Consider the following 25762-nt stretch of genomic DNA (forward strand, 5'->3'; position numbering starts at 1 on the left):
AACTAGCCTTAGGGACGTGGAACATCACCTCGCTGGCGGGGAAGGAGCCTGAGATGGTGCGTGAGGTTGAGAGGTTCCGACTAGAGATAGTCGGGATCACCTCTACACATGGCTTGGGCTCTGGAACCACACTCCTTGAGAGAGGATGGACTCTTCACCACTCTGGAGTTGCCCATGGTGAGAGGCGGCGGGCTGGTGTGGGTTTGCTTATAGCCCCCCAGCTCAGCCGCCATGTGTTGGAGTTTACCCCGGTGAACGAGAGGGTCGTTTCCCTGCGCCTACGGGTCGGGGATAGGTCTCTCACTGTCGTGTGTGCCTACGGGCCAAACGGCAGTGCAGAGTACCCGGCCTTCTTGGGGTCTCTGGGAGGAGTGCTGGAAAGTGCTCCGACTGGGGACTCCGTCGTTCTACTGGGGGACTTCAACGCTCACGTGGGCAGCGACAGTGGCACCTGGAGGGGCGTGATTGGGAGGAACGGCCCCCCCGACCTGAACCCGAGCGGTGTTCAGTTATTGGACTTCTGTGCAAGTTACAGTTTGTCCATAACGAACACCATGTTCAAGCATAAGGGTGTCCACCAGTGCACGTGGCACCAGGACACCCTAGGTCGCAGGTCGATGATCCACTTTGTGGTCGTTACATCTGACCTGCGGCCGTATGTCTTGGACACTCGGGTGAAGAGAGGAGCGGAGCTGTCAACTGATCACCACCTGGTGGTGAGTTGGATACGATGGCGGGGGAGGAGGCTGGACAGACTCGGCAGACCCAAGCGTACTGTAAGGGTTTGCTGGGAACGTTTGACCGAGTCTCCTGTCAGAGAGATCTTCAACTCCCACCTCCGGCAGAGCCACGACCGGATCCCGAGGGAGGCTGGAGATATTGAGTCTGAGTGGACCATGTTCTCCACCTCCATTGTCGAAGCGGCTGCTCGGAGCTGTGGCCGTAAGGTCTCCGGTGCCTGTCGAGGCGGCAATCCCCGAACCCGGTGGTGGACACCGGAAGTAAAGGATGCCGTCAAGCTGAAGAAGGAGTCCTATCGGGCATGGTTGGCTTGTGGGACTCCTGAGGCAGCTGACAGGTACCGGCAGGCCAAGCGGACTGCAACCCGGGTGGTTGTGGAGGCAAAAACTCGGGCCTGGGAGGAGTTCGGTGAGGCCATGGAGAAGGACTATCGGCTGGCCTCGAAGAGATTCTGGCAAACTGTCCGGCGCCTCAGGAGAGGGAAACAATGCCCTACCAACGCTGTTTACAGTGGAGGTGGGCAGCTGTTGACCTCAACTGGGGATGTCGTCGGACGGTGGAAGGAATACTTCGAGGATCTCCTCAATCCCGCCGTCACGTCTTCTATTGAGGAAGCAGAGGCTGAGGGCTCAGAGGTGGACTCGTCCATCACCCTAGCTGAGGTCACCGAGGTAGTCAAGAAACTCCTCGGTGGCAAGGCACCGGGGGTGGATGAGATCCGCCCTGAGTACCTCAAGTCTCTGGATGTTGTGGGGCTGTCTTGGTTGACACGCCTCTGCAGCATCGCGTGGCGGTCGGGGACAGTGCCTCTGGGATGGCAGACCGGGGTGGTGGTCCCTCTTTTTAAGAAGGGGGACCGGAGGGTGTGTTCCAACTACAGGGGGATCACACTTCTCAGCCTCCCTGGGAAAGTCTATGCCAGGGTACTGGAGAGGAGAATACGGCCGATAGTGGAACCTCGGATTCAGGAGGAACAGTGCGGTTTTCGTCCAGGCCGTGGAACACTGGACCAGCTCTATACTCTCTACAGGGTGCTGGAGGGTTCATGGGAGTTTGCCCAACCAGTCCACATGTGCTTTGTGGATTTGGAGAAGGCATTCGACTGTGTCCCTCGCGGCGGCCTGTGGAGGGTGCTCCGGGAGTATGGGGTCCGGGGTCCTTTGCTATGGGCTGTCCGGTCCCTGTATGACCGTAGCAGGAGCTTGGTTCGCATTGCCGGTAGTAAGTCAGACTTCTTCCCGGTGCATGTTGGACTCCGGCAGGGCTGCCCTTTGTCGCCGGTTCTGTTCATAGTTTTTATGGACAGAATTTCTAGGCGCAGCCAGGGGCCGGAGGGTGTCAGGTTTGGGGACCACACGATTTTGTCTCTGCTTTTTGCGGATGATGTTGTCGTGTTGGCCCCTTCACACCAGGACCTTCAGCATGCACTGGGACGGTTTGCAGCCGAGTGTGAAGCGGCTGGGATGAAAATCAGCACCTCCAAATCCGAGGCCATGGTCCTCAGTCGGAAAAGGGTGGCTTGCTCACTTCAGGTTGGTGGAGAGATCCTTCCTCAAGTGGAGGAGTTTAAGTATCTTGGGGTTTTGTTCACGAGTGAGGGAAGGATGGAACGGGAGATTGACAGACGGATCGGTGCAGCTTCTGCAGTAATGCGGTCGTTGTACCGGTCTGTTGTGGTGAAGAAGGAGCTGAGCCGTAAGGCAAAGCTCTCGATTTACCGGTCAATCTACGTTCCTACTCTCACCTATGGTCATGAGCTTTGGGTCATGACCGAAAGGACAAGATCCCGGATACAGGTGGCCGAAATGAGCTTTCTCCGCAGGGTGGCTGGCCGATCCCTTAGAGATAGGGTGAGAAGCTCGGTCACTCGGGAGGAGCTCAGAGTAGAGCCGCTGCTCCTCCACATCGAGAGGGGTCAGCTGAGGTGGCTCGGGCATCTGTTCCGGATGCCTCCTGGACGCCTTCCCGGGGAGGTGTTCCGGGCACGTCCCACTGGGAGGAGACCCCGGGGAAGACCTAGGACACGTTGGAGAGACTATGTCTCCCGGCTGGCCTGGGAACGCCTCGGTGTCCCCCCGGAAGAGCTGGAGGAAGTGTCCAGGGAGAGGGAAGTCTGGCCTTCTCTGCTCAGACTGCTGCCCCCGCGACCCGGCCCCGGATAAGCGGAGGAAGATGGATGGATGGATGTTTTATGATTTACCTTTGATGATGTTGACAAATGGTGCTAAAAGTGGTGACGCAAGCAGATCAACAAGGATTGTGAGGAAGCTGTGTTTTAATTGTGGTAGTAATAGTGGTGCTAAAGATAATCTGATCCTAATCTGCTCTATGCTACATAATCTTGAAGTAATTATGACGGGAATGTTCAGAGACGTTTGTTTACTTTCATTTAGCAGATTATATTATCCTAAGCAACATGCTTTATTACCTAGGGCTCTGCGTAATGGCGAATGCCTCTCCGGGGGCTCCATCTTTCACTGATTTATAGGCCGTCATCACACTTTCCAGGAGAATAGAGTTTAACTGATTGCTTTCACTTTCAAGTGTTTGAAAGTGAAAGTAAATACCCTAACTTTTCAAAGTCAACATGAAATTCTGTTTGCAACACATTTTACTTCTATGATGTGATGCATTTCCCATTGAAACTGGATATTCAATGAGAAATAATGTTGGACAGGACTTTAATTTAGTAATTGCAAATTAATTTGGGAAAATTGGTTGTTACCAGAATGGAGCTGAAGCGATGAAATAAACAAGAGGGCTTGAGGATGTCAGTTGAAAAATAAAACAACTTTCAGAGTTGGAGAAAGTTAATATAAAACTATATAAAGATGACGTTTTTTTGAGTAATGTCCATCATGCACAATACTGTAAGTCCAAGATTATGCATAAAGAAAGTGACTGGGGTCAGATTTGGTTTCATCTTGAATTTTCAGGTCCATTTTATCTCTTATTTGGAAGTTGAACTGCACACAACTTTTCTTTGCGAAGTACACTTATCAATTAACATAAATATCAGCACTAGTACAAATCCAGGAACAGCGGGGGGAGGTGAATGTCTTGTCATAAACTTTTGACTTTAAAACTCTCTATCAAATGTATGCAATGTCAGAGATTGCATCATACCCGGCTAATGCTTAACCCAAAGGTGACATTATGTGCCATGACACAATGCCTGAATCCTTGTGAGTGTTATAATAAGAAACGCGTTCGTAGTTTCCTTTTAATTGTTTTACTGTGTTGTTGTGGTGCAGTCTGGGCCTGAACTGTTTTTTTTTGTTTTGTTTTTTAATGTGGAGATCATGCATTGTTTTTCAAATGATAACTCACCTTTTCAATCTTTTCAGGGCTTGTTACCTGCTTTTTTATCTGCCTCAAACCTAATTGGTGTCTATTGTGTTGTGTTCTGAAAAACCCGCCCCATATGGGCTAGATTAATGGATAAGTCCAGTAAAAACAAACCTCTTGTCTCTGTTGTTGCGTTGATCTGACTGATGTTGCTTAATGGGTCTTTCTGGACTGTGTTGTGTTCTGTGCTATTGAATCCTTTCTTTGTTTGTGCTCTGAAAACAATCGGCTTGGCCCGTAGACCTTAACAATGAGTGCCTGCTTTTCCTGGCCTGAGTTCTGGAAGTTTTTTAATTGTAATTAATTTGTTCAATTTACATTAGGGTTTTTTGAACTATTTTTTTTCTTTTTTTCCCCCTTAGTGTTTTAACTTGAGCCAGTCCAAAATCAGAACCAATTACCAACATTAAAATTGATTCAAATCAAATCAACCCCTTATGTGTCACCAGCCCACCAGTGGGCCCATAGCCATAACATATGTAAAACAGTATTATCCTATACTAAACCTAAACTAATCTTGACAAACTAGCTATATATCATTTGAAAGCTTATATTTGGTGACTGATTTTCAAAATAAATTACAGAGGAGCCGTAATTTAGCCTATCAATTTGTAACAAGAATATTTTACCTTTATCTTGATATGGTGATGAACATGAAAAATCATGAAAGAATGGTAGAACCCTCATTTTGTTTTCATGCCAAGAGTTCAAAAGATAACATCCATTCAATTTTTTTTTTTTAGAAAAAAAGGTCTGAAAATGTTTTAAATATAAAGACGAGAAATAATAGATTCATAGATTCACCATTTGTGATGTGGCAGCGAACTATAACCCACATACGTGTTCTTTTTATTTGTTTCTTAGGTTGAATTCATATCAAAATCTGCCAAACATCCCATACTACTTCTGAATAGGATGTCTACTTCATAAATTGTATGAAAATTTTGGAAATGTATAGTTTAGATCACTCAAACCTCAAAGGCGCCCTTATATGGGCAGTAATGGGCTGGGTCCCAAATGGCGCACTTCATGTGGACTCGCGGTCTAGTGGCCATAAATTGCGTGTGCTCGCCTAGTGTACAAGTCCGTAGGGTGTCCCATTCTGCATTTCAGCACTCAGAAGTGCCTTTGTGCCCTCGATGTGGACTTCGGCAAAGCTAGCACTTTCGCACCCTCTACACGAGTTATCTACCCAGGAATCATTGCAAAGTTGCGAACGCCCAATCAGATAAATGAGGGGAGGAGTTTCGTGGCTGTTTGACTTTCGGTGGCATGATGTCATCAAGCCTGTCCCAAAATACAGGGTGCTTCTCAATATCCCTCCTCGTCTCCTCGCTCCTCTGTCCTCCATCCTATGACCCGGAAACCAATCAAGCACAGCCATCTTGAAGGACATCTCAATTCTCTAATTGCACCGTGAGGAGTCGAGGATCGAGGAGTGAGGAGGCTTTTAGAGGAGTCATGAGCGAGGATACACAGCTGTATCCTATGCGGAAGTGTTTTATTGACTAAATGTGACGCACGTATACATTCTCCTCTCCCTTCACATCGGTGACAATAATTTGAATTTGTACTTTACCCTTGCTGTTTTTATAAACCACACATATCACATATTTCAACAGGGTATCTTGCTTTATTATTATTCATTATGAATTTCTTAAATAAACAAACTTCAACAACATAAGGGCAGATGCTTTGAGCGCTGCTGATGACGCTGTGAAGTGACGCTCAAGTGATCAAGTATACCAATGTATAAAAAAGCTTTCATTCGATTCCTCCGTCCTCATTTTCTTTCCTTGCGTCCTTCCCTCACATCCTACAGGGGGAGGAGCTGAGGCGCTAGGAAAGGAAGCGAGGAAAGGAAACGAGGATGCACAAATAAGAAATGAGAAGCACCCACACTCTCGTGTCAGGTCTGCACTTCCTGACGTCACCAAGTTTGAACTCGAAGGAGGTCCACAAGGCCGGACTGTGCCATTTGGGATCCAGCCATGGAGTCTTTTTGTCACCTAGTGGAAGCGTTTGGTGCTGTGCCCAAACAAAATCTTACTGAAATCTCATTTTTTGAGATATCAACCTAAAATTTCAAACACAACTTGTTCAGATTTTTGGCTTTGATTTTCTTGTTTTAGAGTCCAACATGTTTTGAAAATATATATTTTATATTAAATATAAATAATTACATTTTTAGATTGGACATTTCCATAAACTCAAACTTCTATAACTTTTTTTTTCTGTTTCGCTTTCTTAAATTTTCGAATCTGCTAAATCTACAAAAATCTGCCAAATGTCTTTTTTAAAAAGACCAATATGTCTATGTTTCAAAGGATTCTTGAATTACAACCATTTAAGTTCGGAATGTGCATTTTGACGTCTATTCTGAACATGAATTTAACTGGCTAAATATCAACTGATTGTACACTGACGTTCTTCTTTGGTAGATTAAAGGAGCATTAGCAGCCCTTGCTTTAGTCCCAAAATATACCAACAACCTAATCAGTCATTTCTGTTTGAAATATTTTTTTGTCAGCTTTGATTAAATATTAGCCTATGTAAAATATGTTCTAGCCTATTTCACATTTGTATATCAGACATCCTGCCCTCTTGTTATTGATATTGGTATTACCTAGCCTAGAAATCTAGACGCACCCTAGCGGCAGCAAAAATTATTTTGCAGAAAGGGTGGTCTAGCAACTCTCCATAGACTTTTGAGCTGGAAAAACCAAACTCTGGTCAGGCCAATCACATCGTGTATAGAGTTGGTGGGCGGGCTTAACATAATGACGGCAGAGTTGTGACGGTTCCGCGCATAGTTCCGCGTGATTTCCCTGCTACTTGAAAACAAAGAAGATGCTGCTGGCGAACAGCGGTCTTTCGAATCGGCTTTGGCCGCGACTCTGGATAACTTGAAGTTAAGAGAATGTCACTTATTCATTCTTTAAAAAGGAAGATGTGTTCTGAGTTTTGACGTCCGGATACGGCAAGAGTTTAATATATCAACTAGCTCCGCTGGTGGAAAAACGCGTGGGACTCAGTCAACCACAGCCGTCCGTTGCTCTGGTTGGTTGTAGCGCTGTCCTATTGCATGCAGAGGGAATTTGAAAGACAACCGTTTATCCCGCCCCTCGGATTGAGGTATGCCAATTGGGAGTTCCCAGACCTAACATCTTGATAGGTCTGGCTTGCCAGGCTAGGTATTACCATTTCGCATTGAGAAATGTATATTGTTGACTCATTTTTATTTGTGGATATGTGTCATTGTTTAAATGTCTTGTTGGTATTGTGTGGTTTTAATCTTTGTTTTTAGTCCACAAGATAGTGATAGGTGTTTATATTGATTGAATTAAAGCTCAATCTAGATAAAGAGGCATCATAACCCCTCAGCCAAAAAACTGAAAGAGTTCTCAAAGCTTTGAGGACAGATGTCCTATACGTGTCCCTGTGTGGGAGCTTAATTCTCCATGACGTCAAAGGAAACTTTTTCCCTTCCTGAACTGTGTCCATTTGAGACTCACTGTGTCTCAGAACACATGGCTATAAGGATCAGATGCCCTCCTGTTCTCACGTTCATGCATGTCTTTATTTAAGAGGTTTAACTTGATAAGTTTGTGTTGTATATGATGATCTAAATATTGTTGTTCTCTCTTTAGGCATGTGGTCCCATACTATGACAGTGCAGGACTACCAAGATCTCATCGACAGAGGCTGGAGAAGGTCCTCATATCTCCTTTTGTCTGACCTCTGACCTTTTAAGTTCTAATAGTTGATTAATTAAATTGAGTGTTTCATAATTCGACTTTAAACATGTTATGAATGAATAGTATTTCTTGCATAATGTCTTAGCAGGAAGCACTTTTACACATTAACAGGATGCAGTTTAATGAGCTTAACACAGTGACAGATTCAGAGATACTTCCTGAGCTCACAGTCTCTCAGACTTCTTTGAACAAGACAAATGGGTTTTCTTGAAGAAATGGTTCAATTCAACATGAAACCACATTTTAATCTGGATATATTTGGCAAAAAACAGTACATTTATTAACTTTGAGTTACAAATCTTGATCACAAGTAGAGTCAGCAATATTCATAGTAAACAATCCCAGGTTTAGTAAATAAAATAAAATAAAATAAGCATACATTGAAAATAGATTAGCATGAGTAAATTATTATTTATTAAAACAACTGCATTTTTAACCACTGTTTTATTATAATTGGTTTGATTAATAATCATTGGGTTATTGATGTATGGCTAAATTTGATTTTATTATATTTAAATTTATCTGCCCTTTGTTCTTTTCCTGTTTTGTTTTTTTAGAAGTGGCAAATATGTTTACAAGCCAATTATGAATAAGACATGCTGCCCACAGTACACCATCAGGTAAAAGATTGCTTGTGTATATAGGATACTTTGTGATAAATTAAAATGAATATCTCATAGTTAAATTTGATTATTGAGTGATCTTCTTAAATGTGTATATAGGGGCGGTCAGCCGGTCACACTACACTTTTCATTCCATTGACTTCCATTCTTACGCATGCAAATGCATCAGACCGTAAAACGCAAGCTCATGCAAACTTTTGCATTTCGCTGCGTCCAAAGTTTGGTGAACTCTGACTTGCGAATTCGCATCATGTGAAGACGTGTGCCCAGTAAAAGATCAATACGTCACAGAGTGACCTCTTGGCTGATTTAAAAGAATGATATTTTTCCAGTAAAGTTAAGTAGATTGTATATTTTTACATTTTGAATGTATTACTATTTGTTGTATGTTTAATTCATGTTTATAAAGTCAGATCACAACTATTGCAGTTTCTGAAAAAAATTTGCATGCTCAAAGTCTAGTGTGACCGCGGCTTAATTTGCTGGAAACAAATTGTGCTTTTGGTCTTTCTTTATACATTAATATGTTGAATGAATGAGGAATTTATATAGAACTTTACTTGTTGTTGTACTTTCTGTTTGTCAGGTGCCATGCCTTGAACTTCCATCCGTCGAAGACTCACAAAAAGACCTTGAAGAGAGTGAACAAGTTTCTCTCCAAAGGAGAGATGCCAGTAGAGCGGTGTGATGAGGGACATGATGGTGAGCGAGCGAGATTATTTGGCTGCTGGTGGTGATCAGTCATGATCCACAACTTGGTATCATGAAGCTGGATGCTATGTTAGATGTTTATTTTATCTGTGTTTTGTTAAATAATTTGAAAACCTCTTCAATATATCATAGCATGAAAATAACATGAGGGTGTGATGCCACAAATCGAAGAGGCCAATTTAAACACATCATTTACTTTTTAATTTGCGGGCTGGCTCATAAATTCAGTATTTATATTTAGTTATGAATTTTCTCCGATATGGAGATTCTTTTTTCAAATGACAGAAACCACCATTTCAACATTGAAAACAGATTCAAAATGAACATAAGAATATTTGATCATTTATTATATGATACATCTACCTGAAGTACATATGTATTATATTTATAATGAAACATGTTAAAATATGAGAAATGCCACACAATGAATTGTGAAGATTAACATTTCTGAGTGACACAAACGTTTGGAATATAAAATAAACAGTTTTAAATGATACACAACAATTTAAATCAAATATTCTATTAAAATGTCTCTTATTTTCACAACGTTGTTTAATTTACATTGGCACAAAACCATATCTGAATATATCCGACTCAATATACAGCCCAGTCAAAAGAGTCGCTTCCCCGAGGCTGTGTTTTCTACAGGTATAGCCTCTGTCTGTTTCTTATATCTCTGATTTAATATGCCATCCCAGGTGTTTTAGAAGAAATCAAAAGTCGTCTAAAGCCCTTCTCTTCCATACTTCAGAGGACAGTGGCTATAGCTGCAGGAAAAACCCAGTCGTTGTTGTCAGATGCGCTTTGTGCTGTAGGCCAGACATTAACCAGACTCCCCTCCTGTCACACAGGCATTATGTGTTATCCCTCCCATATTTAGCTCTTTTCTTCTCTTTTTGTCTTTTTCTACATGTTTTGTGTTTCTTGTGCTCAATTTGTTTGTGTGGTGTTGTTTTCTTAGTGTTTATGAACTAAAGTTGTGTTTGCAAATACAAGATCCATTTCATACCATTTAGACATCAATTTATAGCTTGTTTGAGGGTGTTTAATTGTACGTTCTGTCATTAATTACTCACCCTCATGTAATTTCAAACCCGTAAGAGTTTCATTCATCTTCAGAACACAAATGATCTTTTTGATGAAATCTGAGTGCTTTCTGTCCCTCCATTGACAGCTACGCAACTACCACTTTCAAGCCCCAGAAAGGTTGTAAAAACATCATTAAAGTAATCCTTGTGACTCCAGTAGTTTAATCTCAATTTAATGATGAATGAAGATGATGAATAAATAATCTTACTGGTTTGAAACGAGATGAGGATGAGTAATTAATGACAGAATTTTCATTTTTGGGTGAACTATCCCTTTAATGCACCCATTCCCAATTGTGGTTTTCTTTTCAAATGATTTTGGCTGCGTTTCGCAAAATCATTGTAAGCGTAAGTAGATCGTAGAGTCCTGTGGTGCAGTTGGTTTACAACTTAAACTCACAATGCTTTTGGGAAACGTGGCCCTGCATAATTTGATAGTTCCAAGTAGAAGTGTGATTTAAATGAATCCTTGTAATAGACGGCATCACATTATCCATGACGGTGATCTTAAATGTAAATGTGTTGATTCTTTAGGAGAGCCCATGAACTCTGTGCATGAAGAAGGTGTGCGACCCCCTCCTGAAGATCCACTGAAAACAGACCACAGTGAAATACAAGACATCACCACCAGCCTAGACACTGAGTCCTCCAACTCAACGCCCAGAGAAGACGCAGCTCCTGCTTCAGCAGAGAAAACCTCAAATGTGACGGTCAAGCCAGGTCAGTCTATACTAATTTAAGTCTCAGATAACACAGTTACATTTTTTTGTTCTTTTCGTCCAAAGTAGCGATTGATTGATTGATTGATTGATTGTTTCAGTCAGCCAGCAAGTGATTCAGGCTTATAAATCTTTTTGACCATTTCATTAAAAATAATTGGTTCATTGGTCTTACACTAGTCTTGCTGAATGTTTTCTGTTGTGTGCAACCAGTGAAGGCTTTGTAGTAGAAAGATGTGATGTCTTTATATTGTCTTTGTATAATGTATAATGCCTTTCCAATCACATTTAGTTCACTAAAAAAAATTAGCGATTACTACAAAAACGATTCCTTTGGGCTTGTTGTTGTAGAATCAGTTGCAGTGCAGCACTGGAAATATTGTATGAAAATTGAACTATGTTGATTCAGAGACTTTAAGGTTTAAGACTTTGATACTTGAACAATTAAGGCAGTCGTTCTCAACCCTTTTGCCCTCGACAACATTCAAAGGCCCAATCACTTTTCCAGTTGTTTGTGGTTTACTACTGGATGTTTTTTTTTTACTTACAATTTCTAGTTTTGGAACTTGGCATAACTATTAAAATACATATTTATTGTAAAATTGCTCATTGTGCTTAAATATTTTGTGAATTCACATGACTTTTCCAGGTCTTGAATTCACACTTTTAATATTAGGCTTCCACGTATCTCCACATTTTTCAAGACCACCGGAACACTGGTTTTTCAAAGAGAGAACAAAAAAACACATGTTAACAGGGCTGATTTAAAATAAAATGTTAGTTGTTTTAGCTTATTTGAATGCTTTTGTCTCATTCTAAATCATTTTAAGTCATTCTGAAGCCCTCTAGTGGGCACCGGCTCCCTGGTTGGGAAACACTGCATTAAGGGAACCTAATGTTATTAATATCATCTGGGTCCAAAAATAAAACCAGTTCGGAATAAGAACCAGTTGTTAGTTCCCATCCTGGACTAGTAAGTAAGGATAAGTGTCTGATAAGTGACTACTTGCCTTGCCTCTAGAAACTTCCTCTAGGATTCCACTGAGGATCAATAGAGGGCAGCATATGTCAAGAAATAAATGTGGTGCCTCCCTTGGGATATAAACTTTTTTCACATCATCTGTGTAAGATGATACTGCTAGTATTCCTGCAAGTGTCACTTCCTTCTATATTAAAAAATTTCACCATCTTATCCTCAGGGTTCCCACGGGTCATGGAATTTCTGGAATGTCATGGAATTTTAAAAGGTCTATTCCAGACATTGAAAGTCAGGGAATTTTATATATTTTTTGTCCAAGTCATGGAATATCAGGGAATTTAGTTTGTTGCTTTAAATTTTAGTTTCCATTTATCAAAATGTAATTTTTCTATACCAATTCTCACCAGCAGGGGGTGCAAGCGCGTGTTGTTGACGAAGAACATAGCAACAGTTAGAGCAAGACATTCATTCATAAATACTCATTTACAACAATTGAACATGCATTAAGTTTTTTGTGATGATTATCTGGGTCAGTATATATGCGGAAAAGATGATAAAGGCACAAAAGCTGTTTTTTATGTTTCATTCATTAACTTCATTGTTACTTTCCCTGTGTAGCCTTATGCTGCGTTCACACCGGACGCGAATAGCGCGTCAGGCGCGAGTGATTTCAATGTTAAGTCAATGCAAAGACGCGTTACGCGCGTAAAAAATTCCTGCGGCGCGAATGAGGCGTGGAGCGCGGCGCGGTAGACGCGAATACGCCTCATTCGCGCGTTGAGTTCGCGCGAATTGAGCGTCTGGCGCGTTACGCGCGAATGGTGCATTTTGTGCATTACCGCGTTTGACGCGAATTCGCGTCTGCCGCCCAAGTTGAAAAATCTGAACTTTGGCGTCAATTCGCGCCGCGTTTACCAATCAGAAGCCTAGCTGCTTGCTGCTGTCACGTGGTGAAGTATCTGGATGCTTCAATACATTATTTTGTAATGGTTCTAATGCACAACAAATCAACTATTTTATCACATAAAACTTGATTTCAATATATAGACATTCATTTTGTATTGAATGCTATTTATTCCATATCTAGATTATATTAAATATTATTATAATGTGAAGACAAACATACTGCATTATACGTTCATGTCTGGACAGTGTTGTGTGTGAGAGAGAAAAAAATCACAGGACAGATCAATCACTTTTGGAGGCTGGCTCCATCATCAAAACAATTTGACGCGCTATTCGCGTCCGGTGTGAACGCAGCATTAGGCTACATGTTATCAACTTTTTCTAACATGAACGGGATTATAATCGGTTTCCCTCAATACCTCATCATACTCAAGGATTCCCATTCCATCAGGACAAAACACTTAACATAGCTTAATGGATTAATACAGTGATATAAAATACCAAACTCGCACCTTATTGGGATGTATGTATAAGTATGCCCACATACATGTTAATATTCCTACATACACGATTAATCTGGGAAGGGTCATACAACTTTCATATTGTTGTCCTATATTGTTAGTTTAACTGAAACTTACGTCGCTTTGGATAAAAGCGTCTGCTAAAAGACTAAATGTAAAATTGGCTTGACATTCGCACATGTAGGGACCGTCTCTAAAGTAACATTGGTAGTCCTATAGGCCTAAACGTTTCTAACTTCAATAGCAAACTTCAATTTATTTGAATAAATTGCGCAATATGCCTGACACCTACAGGAACACTTAACAGTTGGTTTTATGACTGCAAGTTGTTCTCTTCAAATGCTATTGAAGTTAGAAACGTGTTTACCAATGTCGTGTGTTACTTTAGAGACGGTCCTTAAATGTGCGAATGTCCATTGTCAAGCCAACTTATGCCAGTATCACTGAGAAACGCGCAGCTTTAAACTTTGGGCGTTAAGTTCATATTCTGAGTGCTTCTGCTTGCCTGCGAGTTTGGTCTTTTATATCACTGTATTAGTCCATTAAGCTACGTTAAGCGATTTATATGTCCAGCAGGGGAATCCTGACGTATTGAGGGAAACCCTAATAGCTACTGCATGAAGCACAATTGCCGCAATATAAGGTTGAGGCAACTAAACAACCAATAGATATGTCAAACTCAAATGTAACATTGGATCTGTATACATCCGTATCGGTGGAATAACATTATAATCTCGTTCACGGTAGAGATGCATGTAGGCTACACAGGAAAAGTAATCGTGAAGACACTGAATTTCACATAAAACATAATAGTCACAGATACACTTACATTGTTGTAAATGAGTATTTATGAATGAATGGCTTGCTCTAACTGTTGCTCGGTCTTCGTCAACAACACACGCTTGCACCCCCTGCTGGTGAGGTCGACTAACAGCAGAAGGAGATTATGCTCAGTAATCTACTGCGTTTCCTGCGTTTCCTGCAGTTCCTGGACGTCAACGTTGAATTTACTGTCGAATTTGAACCACTGAATTTGTTCAATCCGCCTGTTGAATATTATAGGTTGTATTTATAATCAGTTTGAATATTTTGGAAGTGAAATATGAAAGGTGAATATGGATTATTGAAATTTGACTAATGAAAGTGTGTTTGAAATGTTTTGAATTTAAATATTCACAGCTTAAATATTCAACCATGCTAATTTTCAGCCCATAAAAATGCAAACCCTAAAAATACAAAGCATTAAAATACAAGCAGGGTTAATGCAATGCATATTTTTTCAAGTAGTACAATTTTTTTTAAAAATTTTTTGGAAAAAACAAAAGGGACAATACATATTAATGAACATTTTCACAAATGTAAATATGTCAGATTATAGCCTTAGGCTAATTTCCATCTGCAATTCAACAGGCTTTTTGTTTAAAAAACATTTGGCATTATTTTACTTTCATATTATAGGTCATGGAAATTCATCTTTTTAGTCAGTGAAAGTCAGGGAAAAGTCAGGGAATTTGACATTTGGTTTAGAGTGGGAACCCTGTATCCTTTAGTTAAATGTAAAAAACAACAACAAAAAAAACAGCTTTATCACAAGTATCTACTTGCTTTCCTCCAAGGGTGAAGTACTGTGAGCCAAAACGTATAATAAATTCCCTGTAGACTTGAGGCACGAGGACCATACATCTTTGAATATGAATTTTAGACTAATTAAAAGTCCCATTCATCTACAAGTCCCTGGAATGAGCACCCCCACAGAACAGTCCGGAAATGGGAAGGATTTATAGAGGCTCCCAAAAGGAGGAGAGAACTTTCGCTCTCTCCATCTCCAAACGGAAACCACCTGGTGACAAATTTATTGTTGCTTGCTTTATGACCATCTTTACGTCTGAGTTATGTCTGTTGTTAGCGTTGACACGGACGGAGCTAAATGACTGATTCCTCACAGGAGGTTAATGCTCCGGTTATAAACAACAGAATCTGTAAATGGTCTCTCTGGATATTTGAGCTGAATGTAGTGAAGCGAGTACATGTGAACAGCCTTAGAACTTCACTCATAATTCATGTTAATGAGAAACTAAAAGGGAACAATTAAAACTAGATTTGTTGTGATCCAGTCTTTTTTTTCAGGGTGGTTCTGAGCAGTTTCTAAGGTGTTGAGCGGTTGCACTAAAAGACCAGGAATGTGTATTGTATTATGAAAGTACATTTTGATTTCATGCTGACTAAGTGGTTGAGCCTTGTGTGTTTTGGTGTTGACTGTGCCAGTAAAGGCTGGTCCAGGTAGTAAAAGTGTTTCTCTTCCCCACGCCCAACTGTTCTTCTTTCCATATGTTTTCCTTTCATAAAGGTGTGTGCCAGCTCTAATTCACCCAGCCCTGAGTTATTCCCGCACAGCAAATATACATTACACTGTCCCCACAGGGAGTCCGCATAGTGTGTGTGTGTGTGTTTCTGCAGGAGTAGTACATACATCTGAAGGAATGTGTCTTTGAGTTGCTGCTGCATGTACATGTGCACAACTGTATATGTGTGTCCATGAGTCCTCAAGGAAAGGCAGTTCTGGACTTTTTACGAACTGTTAACTGCTAGAGAGGGAGAATGTGTCTTCCGCAGGAACGGATCTGTCAGAGCTTATCCCTCCCTTGCACACAACGGCCCGCTTCCAACAGCACGTGTTTATTGCTAAAGGTCTATCTGACCTCAGTACAATCCGGTCAGAGTTTTTATTCAAATGTGGTAATATTCAGTGTTATTTATTTCTTTAATCTTTAAAACTGTCTCAGCCAGAAGAAAATGGAGTTAGATCTTGGCTCCTCCTTAGAGAAAACATGCGACAACAAAAGTGAAAATCAGCGAAGAAATAGCTAGAGTTGCCGAGTTACCCTTCAAAGGAATGATTGATCATTTACGCACCATCATGTCTGTAAACCTATATGCATTTCTGGCCTCTGTGGAGCTCAAAAGAAGATATATGAAGTGTGTGTTGTTTGTGTGTGTGTGTTCTCCATACAGTTAATGCAAATATAATATGTTGTTTGGCCCACAAACATTTTTCAAGATATCTTTTGTGTTCCACAGAAGAAAGTAAGTCAAATATATAATGTCAGAATAGTTTGAGTGAACTATCCCTTTAAGAAGATTTTCTTTGCTTTAGTTGCCTTGCTTGCTGGAGATTGTAAGTCATTGTCTTTTTTTTCTTTTTGTAAAGATATTTTGGAATGAAATGTTTTTTTTAAAGTGCACTAATATTTTTGAGTGAGTTGAATTGCATTTATGTCATTAACATAACGCTGTCGTAACCAGGCGGAAAGTGATAAAGTGATTAAAACTATCTCTTCTATGTTGATCCTAAACAGCTGTATTGCTTTCAAACCAGTTGTGAATTGTCCTGGGGCCATGAACCCTGTCAGCCGTGTTGAGGGGTTTTCTTGGTGTGTGTGCTTGAGTAGTGTGATGATGAATTCATATAATACTCTACTGTATTATAACCAAACAGCACCACACGGGCTCCTATCCGCTCAGAGTTCAGTTTAACAGTGCAAGTAACAGAACGCAGGCTGTCTTAGACCTGGATCCGGCCCAGCATCTGCTCTAGCTCTCGCTCATGTTTACTCTGTTTTGGAAGAAAGCCATTCAACATCTCTATCATCCCTGTGCCGTATTTACAACCCTGTCCGGAAACATTCCCTCCTCTAAGTCAACTGGAGGTATTAACAGGAAAAGAGGGAAGAATGAATGTTAAGAAAGGGCTAATTGTCTCGATGACTCTGGCTCTTTGTCGGAGGAAGTCACGGAGCAGCGCTCGGAGGTCCTGAAGGAGGTCCCACGTCTCATGCGAAGCGTGTAAAGGCCAGATTTATTTGAGGAAAGTGTAAATAGTCTGTGATCAATTTGCTTTTTAAAGCCGGTCCAAATTTGTGCTTTGTATTGCAAGTGTGACTAACAAGTTAACAGCATTACCGGTTAATGCTGCACTTCTAAAGATAACTTCTAAAACAGTTTTTTGTAGCCTCAAATTAAAGTGAATTATGGGTGAATCCCTTGAAACTTATTCAGAATATGTCGATAATCTATCGATCGAGAGAGGACAGGATTTTTCTTTTTGCATTGTGACATTATTTTAACGTCAATTGAGCTTATCGATCTAGCTATATATCTATATATTTATATCTATATCTCTATAGACAGTTAAGCACATTTTCCTGTCCTTTCTAAATAAAGGCAAAAAAGCCCAAAAATATAACTTAAGAAAAAACCATTCTAATAAGCTGATTTGCTGCTCTAAAAACATTTCTTATTATTATAAATGGTGAATAAAAGCTGTGCTGCTTCATATTTTCGTTGAAACATGATAATTTCCCCCCCCCATCATTTCTTGATAAATAGAAAGTTCAAAAGAACAGCGTTTATTTGCAATATAAATCTTTTGTAACATTTTTTATGTCTTTACTGTCACTTTTGATCGGTTTAATGCATCTTTACTGAATCAAAGTATTAATTAGTTCCAAAAAAATCATCAAATTTCAAATTCATTATGTCTTGTGGCCTTAGTGCAGCAATGCAAAAAATCATAATGGTTTTATAAATAGGCATCCTTTTTTATGCAGTATATAATTCCTTATTTTAATGAATTTTTATTTGATTTATGTGCTCCTGAAGGTTTTGTGAGATGCTATTTCTTTCTTTCTTTCTTTCTTTCTTTCTTTCTTTCTTTCTTTCTTTCTTTCTTTCTTTCTTTCTTTCTTTCTTTCTTTCTTTCTTTCTTTCTTTCTTTCTTTCTTTCTTTCTTTCTTTCTTTCTTTCTTTCTTTCTTTCTTTCTTTCTTTCTTTCTTTCTTTCTTTCTTTCTTTCTTTCTTTCTTTCTCTCTTTCTCTCTTTCTCTCTTTCTCTCTCTCTCTCTCTCTGCGGGTTGAAAGGGTTTGATGGCAGGCTGACGCTCGTCGACGGCTGGCACAGGGACAGGCAGGAAATGGCCCTGCTTTCCTTATTGCTCCAAACAGGATGTCGGCGTGTAAACTGTTGACATGGGATGCCGGGAGCACTCCGAGGGACTGGCGTCAGTCCAGGGAGATTGAGGGGGGGCTGGAGAGAAAGAGAGGGAGTGAGCAGGTTATTGTACTGTATACACAGATATATATACGGCCGAAGATTAATACACATTATCACACATAAACTGTTTTAGATTCCTCAGTCCAACAAATGGTTCTTGACCAGTAGGGCAGGATGTGAACCATTTCATTTTGCAATTACAGACACTTCTTGTGTCAAATATGTGCGTCTGTTTTCATAATTGCCAGTTAATCAGCCCAGAGTCGCCTAGAGCCATGTCTAGAGACCAAAGTATCAAAGAGACTTTGGCAAATGCGTTGTAATCCCCAGCCAAGCAACCTAAAATCAAGTGAGCAAGTTTTGCTCCAGCAAACACCTCTTAAATTCTCCTCGGAAATGTAATTATAGCTAGAAATGCCTCCAGAATATGACAATTTTTAAGTGAAATAAGGTGATTGAGTGGTTGACTATTGTCAAAGATAAACTGCACTGCAAGTTAATGACTGGAGTGTGTGTCCGAGTGTTATCTTAGCATTACAGCATTACTGTACACCATGAAGCTCACTCTCTAATCTTTTCTCAGTAGTAAATGGATGGCTGACTGCCAGGGCTGCTGTTGCGCACTCTGAAACAGTAACTGATGCAATGACCCTGTCCGTCCCCCCCTTTCCTGACCAGCCCTGCCTGTCATTCCCAATCTGGGATTACCACCTCCTTCAGTTTCCTTTAGGGAAAATGAACAACCATCTTGACGCTTTCATTTAAATGTGCGAGTGGGCATGAACAATCCTCGCAAAAGCAGCGGGTGTCAACAAACAGAGCCTGTGTTGTTTTACAGCTGCGATGATGTCATGATGTCAGAGGAGCGCAAATGACTTCCATCTAAACGGGAGGATTCGGTCCTGCGTTTACTAATGCAAACTGGACGACTCATTGGAGCGCACACATCGTGCTCGTAACTCGCTCAAAGGATCACGCACTCCTACGGTTAGCGAATGTGCCCGCAAGCCACTAATGGAAACATGCTCTCACACTTAGCAAAACGGCTCCAAATGTGGGATGTACTAAAGACCTGTTATGGATTATACCTCTCCTGTAGTCTTCGCCCCTCTACCAGATATCACCAGCAACAGGCCACACAGTTTATGTGGTAGTCTGTAAATGGATGCTTAGTTTTGTTTAATTGGGGATCTCGGCCCTCAGGTTTTTAGACTCCTGCTGCTGGTTTTCCTCTGCTCTTTTTGGAGATGTCAAGTTTTCCACTGTGCAGAGCTATTTATTTGACATATTTTAGACACAGGGTGTGCCTCTGCCTGTGGGCATACATTCTTAAAAATTACACATGCCACATGTAGCTAACCAAGTCAACATGAAATCAAAATGGCCCCTGTTACTTCGCTGGTCTTAATGTACACAATTCATCAGTACACATTTTTCTAAATGTAAAAAAAGAAAAAAGATGAATTACCCAAGTTGAATAACTTTCAATAAATGAATAATGGATGAAACCAGTTCTCCACCTTTAATTTGCTCCTCAGAAACCCGTCACATTATGAAACTAAAATGCTAATTAAGTATCATGTTCATTTTAAAGGGTCAGGACATGGTTTATTTTAATATGTTCCTTGAGGTTCTCTTATAATGTTAAGTTGCACAAAAGATTGCGCTAGTGATTTATAATGGGTTCTATTGGCTTTTGACACAACGTTTGCATCCAGTATAGGCAAGTGTCAGGATGTTTGAATGGTACAAAGACCTTTAATATGTCAAACAATCAAGGCAAATTTGATTTCTCATGTCATGACCCCTTTAATAAATAAACTTTTCCTTCTAATTATTTCGTAGAATCTTGTTAATGCCAATATCATCTTGACAGTTCAGGGTTTTTATCAGTGATGGGAGTCTGGTCAGTAGTGACAAATAATGTATAGTCTACAGTTGAGGTCAGAATTAATGGCACCTCTGGTAAATATGATCAAAAATGGCTGTAAAAAATAAATCTGCATTGTTTATCCTTTTCATCTTTCATTCAAAAAATTCACAAAAATCTAACCTTTCATTGGAGTAAAAGAATTGAAAGTGGGTGGTAAATCACATTATGAAAATAAATTATTTTCTTCAAAACACACTGGCCATAATTATTGGCTCCCTGTTATTAAATACTTTTTGCAACCTCCTTTTGCCAAGATAACAGCTCTAGTTTTCTTCTATAATACCTGATGAGTTTCTCTCCAGATCCTTCAGATTCACAAGTTAATGTTGGCGGCGCTACTCTTCAATTCACCCCACTCATTTTCTATAGGGTTCAGTTTAGGGGTCTGGGAATGTCATGGCAGAAGCTTCATTTTGCGCTCCGTTATTTTTGTGTTGATTTTTGATGGTTTTTTTGGACCGTTGTCCTGATGGAAGATCCAACCACGGCCCATTATCAGATTTCTAGCAGAGGCCGTCAGGTTTTGATTTTTTATCTGTTGGTATTTGCTAGAATCCATGATACCATGTATCTGAACAAGATGTCCAGGACCTCCAGCAAAAAAATAAGCCCATAAGATACTTTCATTAACATGAACTTTCTTTTATTCCACGTGCTCTTAAATTGTTTTATAAATAACTTACAGGTTTTATTGTATAATGACTGATGTATTTCAGGATTTTCTGGGCATCTGTTTTACTCCACCTGTTTGTTTGTTTTATTTTTTTAAATTGGGTACATAAGGTTCTCTTGAGTATGTGTTTGTTTGATACATTTCAGGGTTTTGTTTTTTAATATCCTGCCTTGTCAAACTCTAAATAAAACTAAACTAAACTAAACTAAATTATTGGCCTGATGGTCAAAATGGGGATTTTCAATTTTTTAGCTATTTTCTTACAGCCACTTTTTGTTTTATGATGCTCAACAATCTTTTGATGCACATCAAAACTATATTCTTTGGTTTTAAAGTCATGCCTTACTTTGTAAAGCATCAATAATAAAAAATATTCTTCATCAATAAAGTTTTTTTTGTTGTGTTAAATATACACTACCATTTAAAACTGTGTCGTCCGTAAGAAAAAAAGAAAGAAAATAATACTTTTATTCAGCACGGATGCATTAAATTCATAAAAAGTAATTAAAATAAAAACATCTATAATGTTACAAAAGGTAAATGTTCTCTCCATCAAATGGTTTTCACAAAAATATGAAACAGGACAACTGTTTTCAACATTGATAGTAAATGTTTCTTGAGCAGCAAATCAGGATATTAGAATGATTCCTGAAGGATCATGTGACACTGAAGACTGGAGTAATGATGCTGAAAATTCAATGCAATAGTGGTTGGCCTGTCATTAAGACAGTTAATCAATGTGAAAATATCTCCAATCATCATCAGGTTGTCTACTTAATTTCAGGTAAAGGAGCCGACTCCAGCAGGCCTCTGTGTCGGAAAGCTAAGGACATTAGGAAAGAGAAACGACTTCAAAAGGAGCAACTGAAGCAGCAAGAAACGGTTTCTTCTTCTCCGAGTCCAGCCCCATCAAAATCTTCATCTAATCAGCCCAAATCATTGGAGGAATTCATTACAGAGTACTTACCCAATGACCCACTGCACCGTTTAGAGGTGAGTCATGAACTTTGCTTGTATGTAACTAAACTGGCCAAAGCACGAGAAGATGTACCAATAAAAATGGACAATCTCAAAACTGCATCTATCTCACACAGCGGTTTCCCAGTGTGCTGGGTAAATATTCCAGGCCATTCTCTTCTCAAACAATCCTCTCTTGCTTTTGCTGTGATTGCTTGGGTGAAGTCAGCATGGGTAAACAGCCAGTGTTTTTGCGTTCTAAGCAAGTCTGTATGAAAGGCCATCTTATACCACGTCATTGTCCCTGGAGACGGCACTGGGCCGATTCATCCCTCAATTAGCTTGTTGACTGGATTGATTTGATTGACTTCAATATGTCATTCAATTATCTTAAGTGGATAGTAGTCAATGTCACTGTCGTCTGAACAAGGTTAGTTGTTCACTATAGAAACAACAGATGATAAAATCCTCTGCATTTGCAGACTAAAAGCAAATCCTTTTTTTTATCATGAAGAACTTTCTCATGCAAACAAACAATTTGTGCATTTATTTATATAACAATGTAATTTGCGTGTCAGACCCTTGATTGGAAATATAAACCGTCAGAGTGTAGTTTAATGCTGGTTAAGCTCTGTCCTTGAAGTCTGTTTGTTACCACTTATCTCTCTGGCACATAATGAAAACGAATGCTATTAAAGCAATGCGTGGAGTATCACACGTTTCCTTTCCAGACGTCACTTTATCTCTTGTGAAATAGGGGTGTTAGGGCTCATTTCTGTAAATCTCAGTTGTGGGGTCGTTAAGCCCTTGGAGAAGGACCTCAGAGACACCCAGCCTAATGAGATGTTTACTTACAACCAATCAGACGAGTGTGGAGTGCGTTTTATCATACACACTACAATCTAAGTGAAGCACTCATTGTTTGACAGGGAAAAGATTACTTAAGGAAGCCTTGGCACATTTTACTTCTATCCTTACCCTGGGCTTTTGATGCTGAATTATGGGAATGTTCTGGGTTCAATACATGTTGAAAGAATTGTTTTCCAAAAAATGAAAAATGAAGAGCGCTTTTCTTTCTTCTGTAACATGTAAAAGGGGATGCGAGCAATGTTTTTTTTCCGTACAATGAAAGTTGAAAGTACAATGATTTTTAAATGCCAATCTCCAAAAAAAGACTAAATAATACAAGAAGTACTTCAAATAACTTCAAATCTTCTGAATTTAGTAATTTAAAGGGATAGTTCACCCAAAAATGAAAATTCTGTCAGTATTTACTAGGGCTGCACAATTAAACGAATTTCTAATTGCGATTATGATTACGGATGCCACGATTACGTAATCGTTCAGAGCCGCGATTACAAAAGAAAATCCACTCTGCGTGTGTGTTTAGAGCATAATTATGTTATGAGAGGCGAATCACGACTACTTCAGAAAACCCAGCAAAATATGACATACCAGGCAGTGACGTAAGTGTACGCTGAAATAAAAAGTCTTTCTCCTCAGAAAAATGGACTTTACTGTCCTGTCAGCCGTTATACTGTGCTCGTAGTGCGCACTCTTCAATTGCACGCGCAAATGCGGCGGCGCGCTGTGTATCGCTTCACTGTATAAAGTGCAAAAGAAACTACGAGCATCGAACGTCGTTACAATGTAAATTAGTAAGTCACGAAATAAAAGTAAAATACCAATAAATCACGTGTTAGCTGAGAAGGATTTGCATGCAGGTATGATTTTCATTCTATTCACCAGGAGCTGTTTGATTAACAGTTCTTGTTAGTATTGTGTATTTACCATGGTAAGTGTCATTTCCATAACCCAAAAATGCCACTTTATTTTCACTTTGTGTTATTTTTTATATGATTAAATGACTGTGGTGGCTCATATCAACATTGTATTAACAAAAACTGGGACTGCTATTTAATTGCTTTAGCATAGTCCTAATGTTTTTCTAGTCTTTACTATGAGTCATACAATTTATGTGTATGTTAAGTAAAGGGGGACAGTACTTGTGTGTGTTAACAATTTTTGTGTAAACATGTATTATAATATGCCTATATATATTCAATGTAAATTGTGATAATCGTAATTAATAATCACAATTACAATTTCAAGGGAATAATCGGCAATTATGATTTTCGTCATAATCGTGCAGCTCTAGTATTTACTCACCCTCATGTTGTTCAACCCCGTAAGACCTTCGTTCATCTTCGGAACACGAATTAATATATTTTTGATTAAATCTGAGAGCTGGATTACTCCTCCATAGGCTTCTAAGGGATTGACACTTGCCGGCCCCGAAAAGTTATTAAAGACATCGTTAAAATAGTCTAAGTGACTACAGTGGCTCAATCTTAAGTTTATAAAGCGACGAGAATACTTTTTGTGCGCAAAAAACAAAAAAATAACGACTTTATTTCAACTATTTTGTACGTTGTACGTTACACGTAGGCACACTATTGGCCGACGCTGGTCATGTGTGTGATGCGTGTGACGTACAACACAGAAGCGCTGCGCTGTTACACTAGTGAACTGACTCGAGGCCCACAGAGAAGGAAATGAATAGTTGAAATAAAGTCGTTTTTTTGCGCACAAAAAGTTTTCTTGTCGCTTGATAAACTTAAGATTGAGCCACTGTAGTCACTTAGACTATTTTAATGATGTCTTTAATAACTTTTCGTGGAACAAGTTTCAATCCCTTAGAAGCCTATGGAGGAGTGATCCAGCTCTCAGATTTAATCAAAAATATCTTAATTCGTGTTACGAAGATGAACGAAGGTCTTACGGGGTTGGAACAACATGAGGGTGAGTAAATACTGACAGAATTATCATTTTTGGGTGAACTATCCCTTTAAGTCAGTATTGACTGAAACTCTCACTCTTTGCATCTACTTTCATAGTATGGGAAAAGACTGCATGGACATTTTGTCTAAAATTCTCTCCTTGTGTTTTATGTAAAGAAAAAAATACAAATACAACAAGAATGCATTAAATTGATCAAAATTTACATTTAGGCATTTATAATGTTACAAAAGATTTCTAATCGAAATAAAATATGAAGCAGCACAACTGTTTTCAACATTGTGTCACTGTCACAGTCCCTAGTTTCAGCGTCTTCACTACACATTGATTATAATAAGGCAAGGCAAGTTTACTTATATAGCACATTTCATACACAATGGTAATTCAAAGTGCTTTACATAGACGAAATTAAAATAATCAAAAGAAATAAGAATAATTAAAACAGTTTAGAATAAAAAAGAAAGTAAAATACAGTACAAACAGTCGGACGAACAGTGGCACAGCGCTCATTCAGTAAATGCACAGCTAAACAGAAGTGTTTTGAGTCTGGATTTGAATGTGACTGTAGAAGCACATCTGATCTCTTCTGGACGCTGTTCCAGCATAGTAGCTAAAAGCAGATTCGCCATGCTTAGAGTGAACCCTTGGTATTTCTAGCTTATGTGATCCTAATGATCTAATAAGAAATGATCCCTCGCATTCTGAAGGATCATGTGACACTGAAGACTGGAGTAATGATGCTGAAAATTCAGCTTTGATCACCGGAATAAATTGCACTTAAAAATATATTTAAATAAAACACAGTTTTTACCATTTTTTTAATATTTCACAATATTACTGTTTTTACTGTGCATAAGGTACTTCTTTAAAAAACATTAAAACAAATTCGTACTGACCCCAAACTTAAATGGTAGTGAATATTTGAAACTATATATATTTTAAAGATGCATTTTCCTT

General features: G+C 39.6%; 1 protein-coding gene across 6 annotated transcripts in view; it reads left to right on the forward strand.

Annotated features, from left to right (window-relative positions):
* Nucleotides 1-25762, forward strand: part of ate1 (arginyltransferase 1) — an 87781-nt gene that overhangs the window by 6334 nt on the left and 55685 nt on the right. For all 6 annotated transcript variants that reach the window (XM_077217467.1, XM_077217469.1, XM_077217470.1 and 3 more), the window contains exons 2-6: nucleotides 7740-7803; nucleotides 8405-8467; nucleotides 9057-9172; nucleotides 10804-10989; nucleotides 21834-22042. In XM_077217467.1, the coding sequence (XP_077073582.1) occupies nucleotides 7740-7803; nucleotides 8405-8467; nucleotides 9057-9172; nucleotides 10804-10989; nucleotides 21834-22042 (638 nt within the window). The remainder of the gene's footprint in view (nucleotides 1-7739; nucleotides 7804-8404; nucleotides 8468-9056; nucleotides 9173-10803; nucleotides 10990-21833; nucleotides 22043-25762) is intronic.

This window comes from Siphateles boraxobius, unplaced genomic scaffold (genome assembly GCF_051911475.1).
Source record: "Siphateles boraxobius isolate OS27281-9 unplaced genomic scaffold, OSU_SipBor_1 73, whole genome shotgun sequence".
In the NCBI taxonomy this organism is placed as follows: domain Eukaryota; kingdom Metazoa; phylum Chordata; class Actinopteri; order Cypriniformes; family Leuciscidae; genus Siphateles; species Siphateles boraxobius.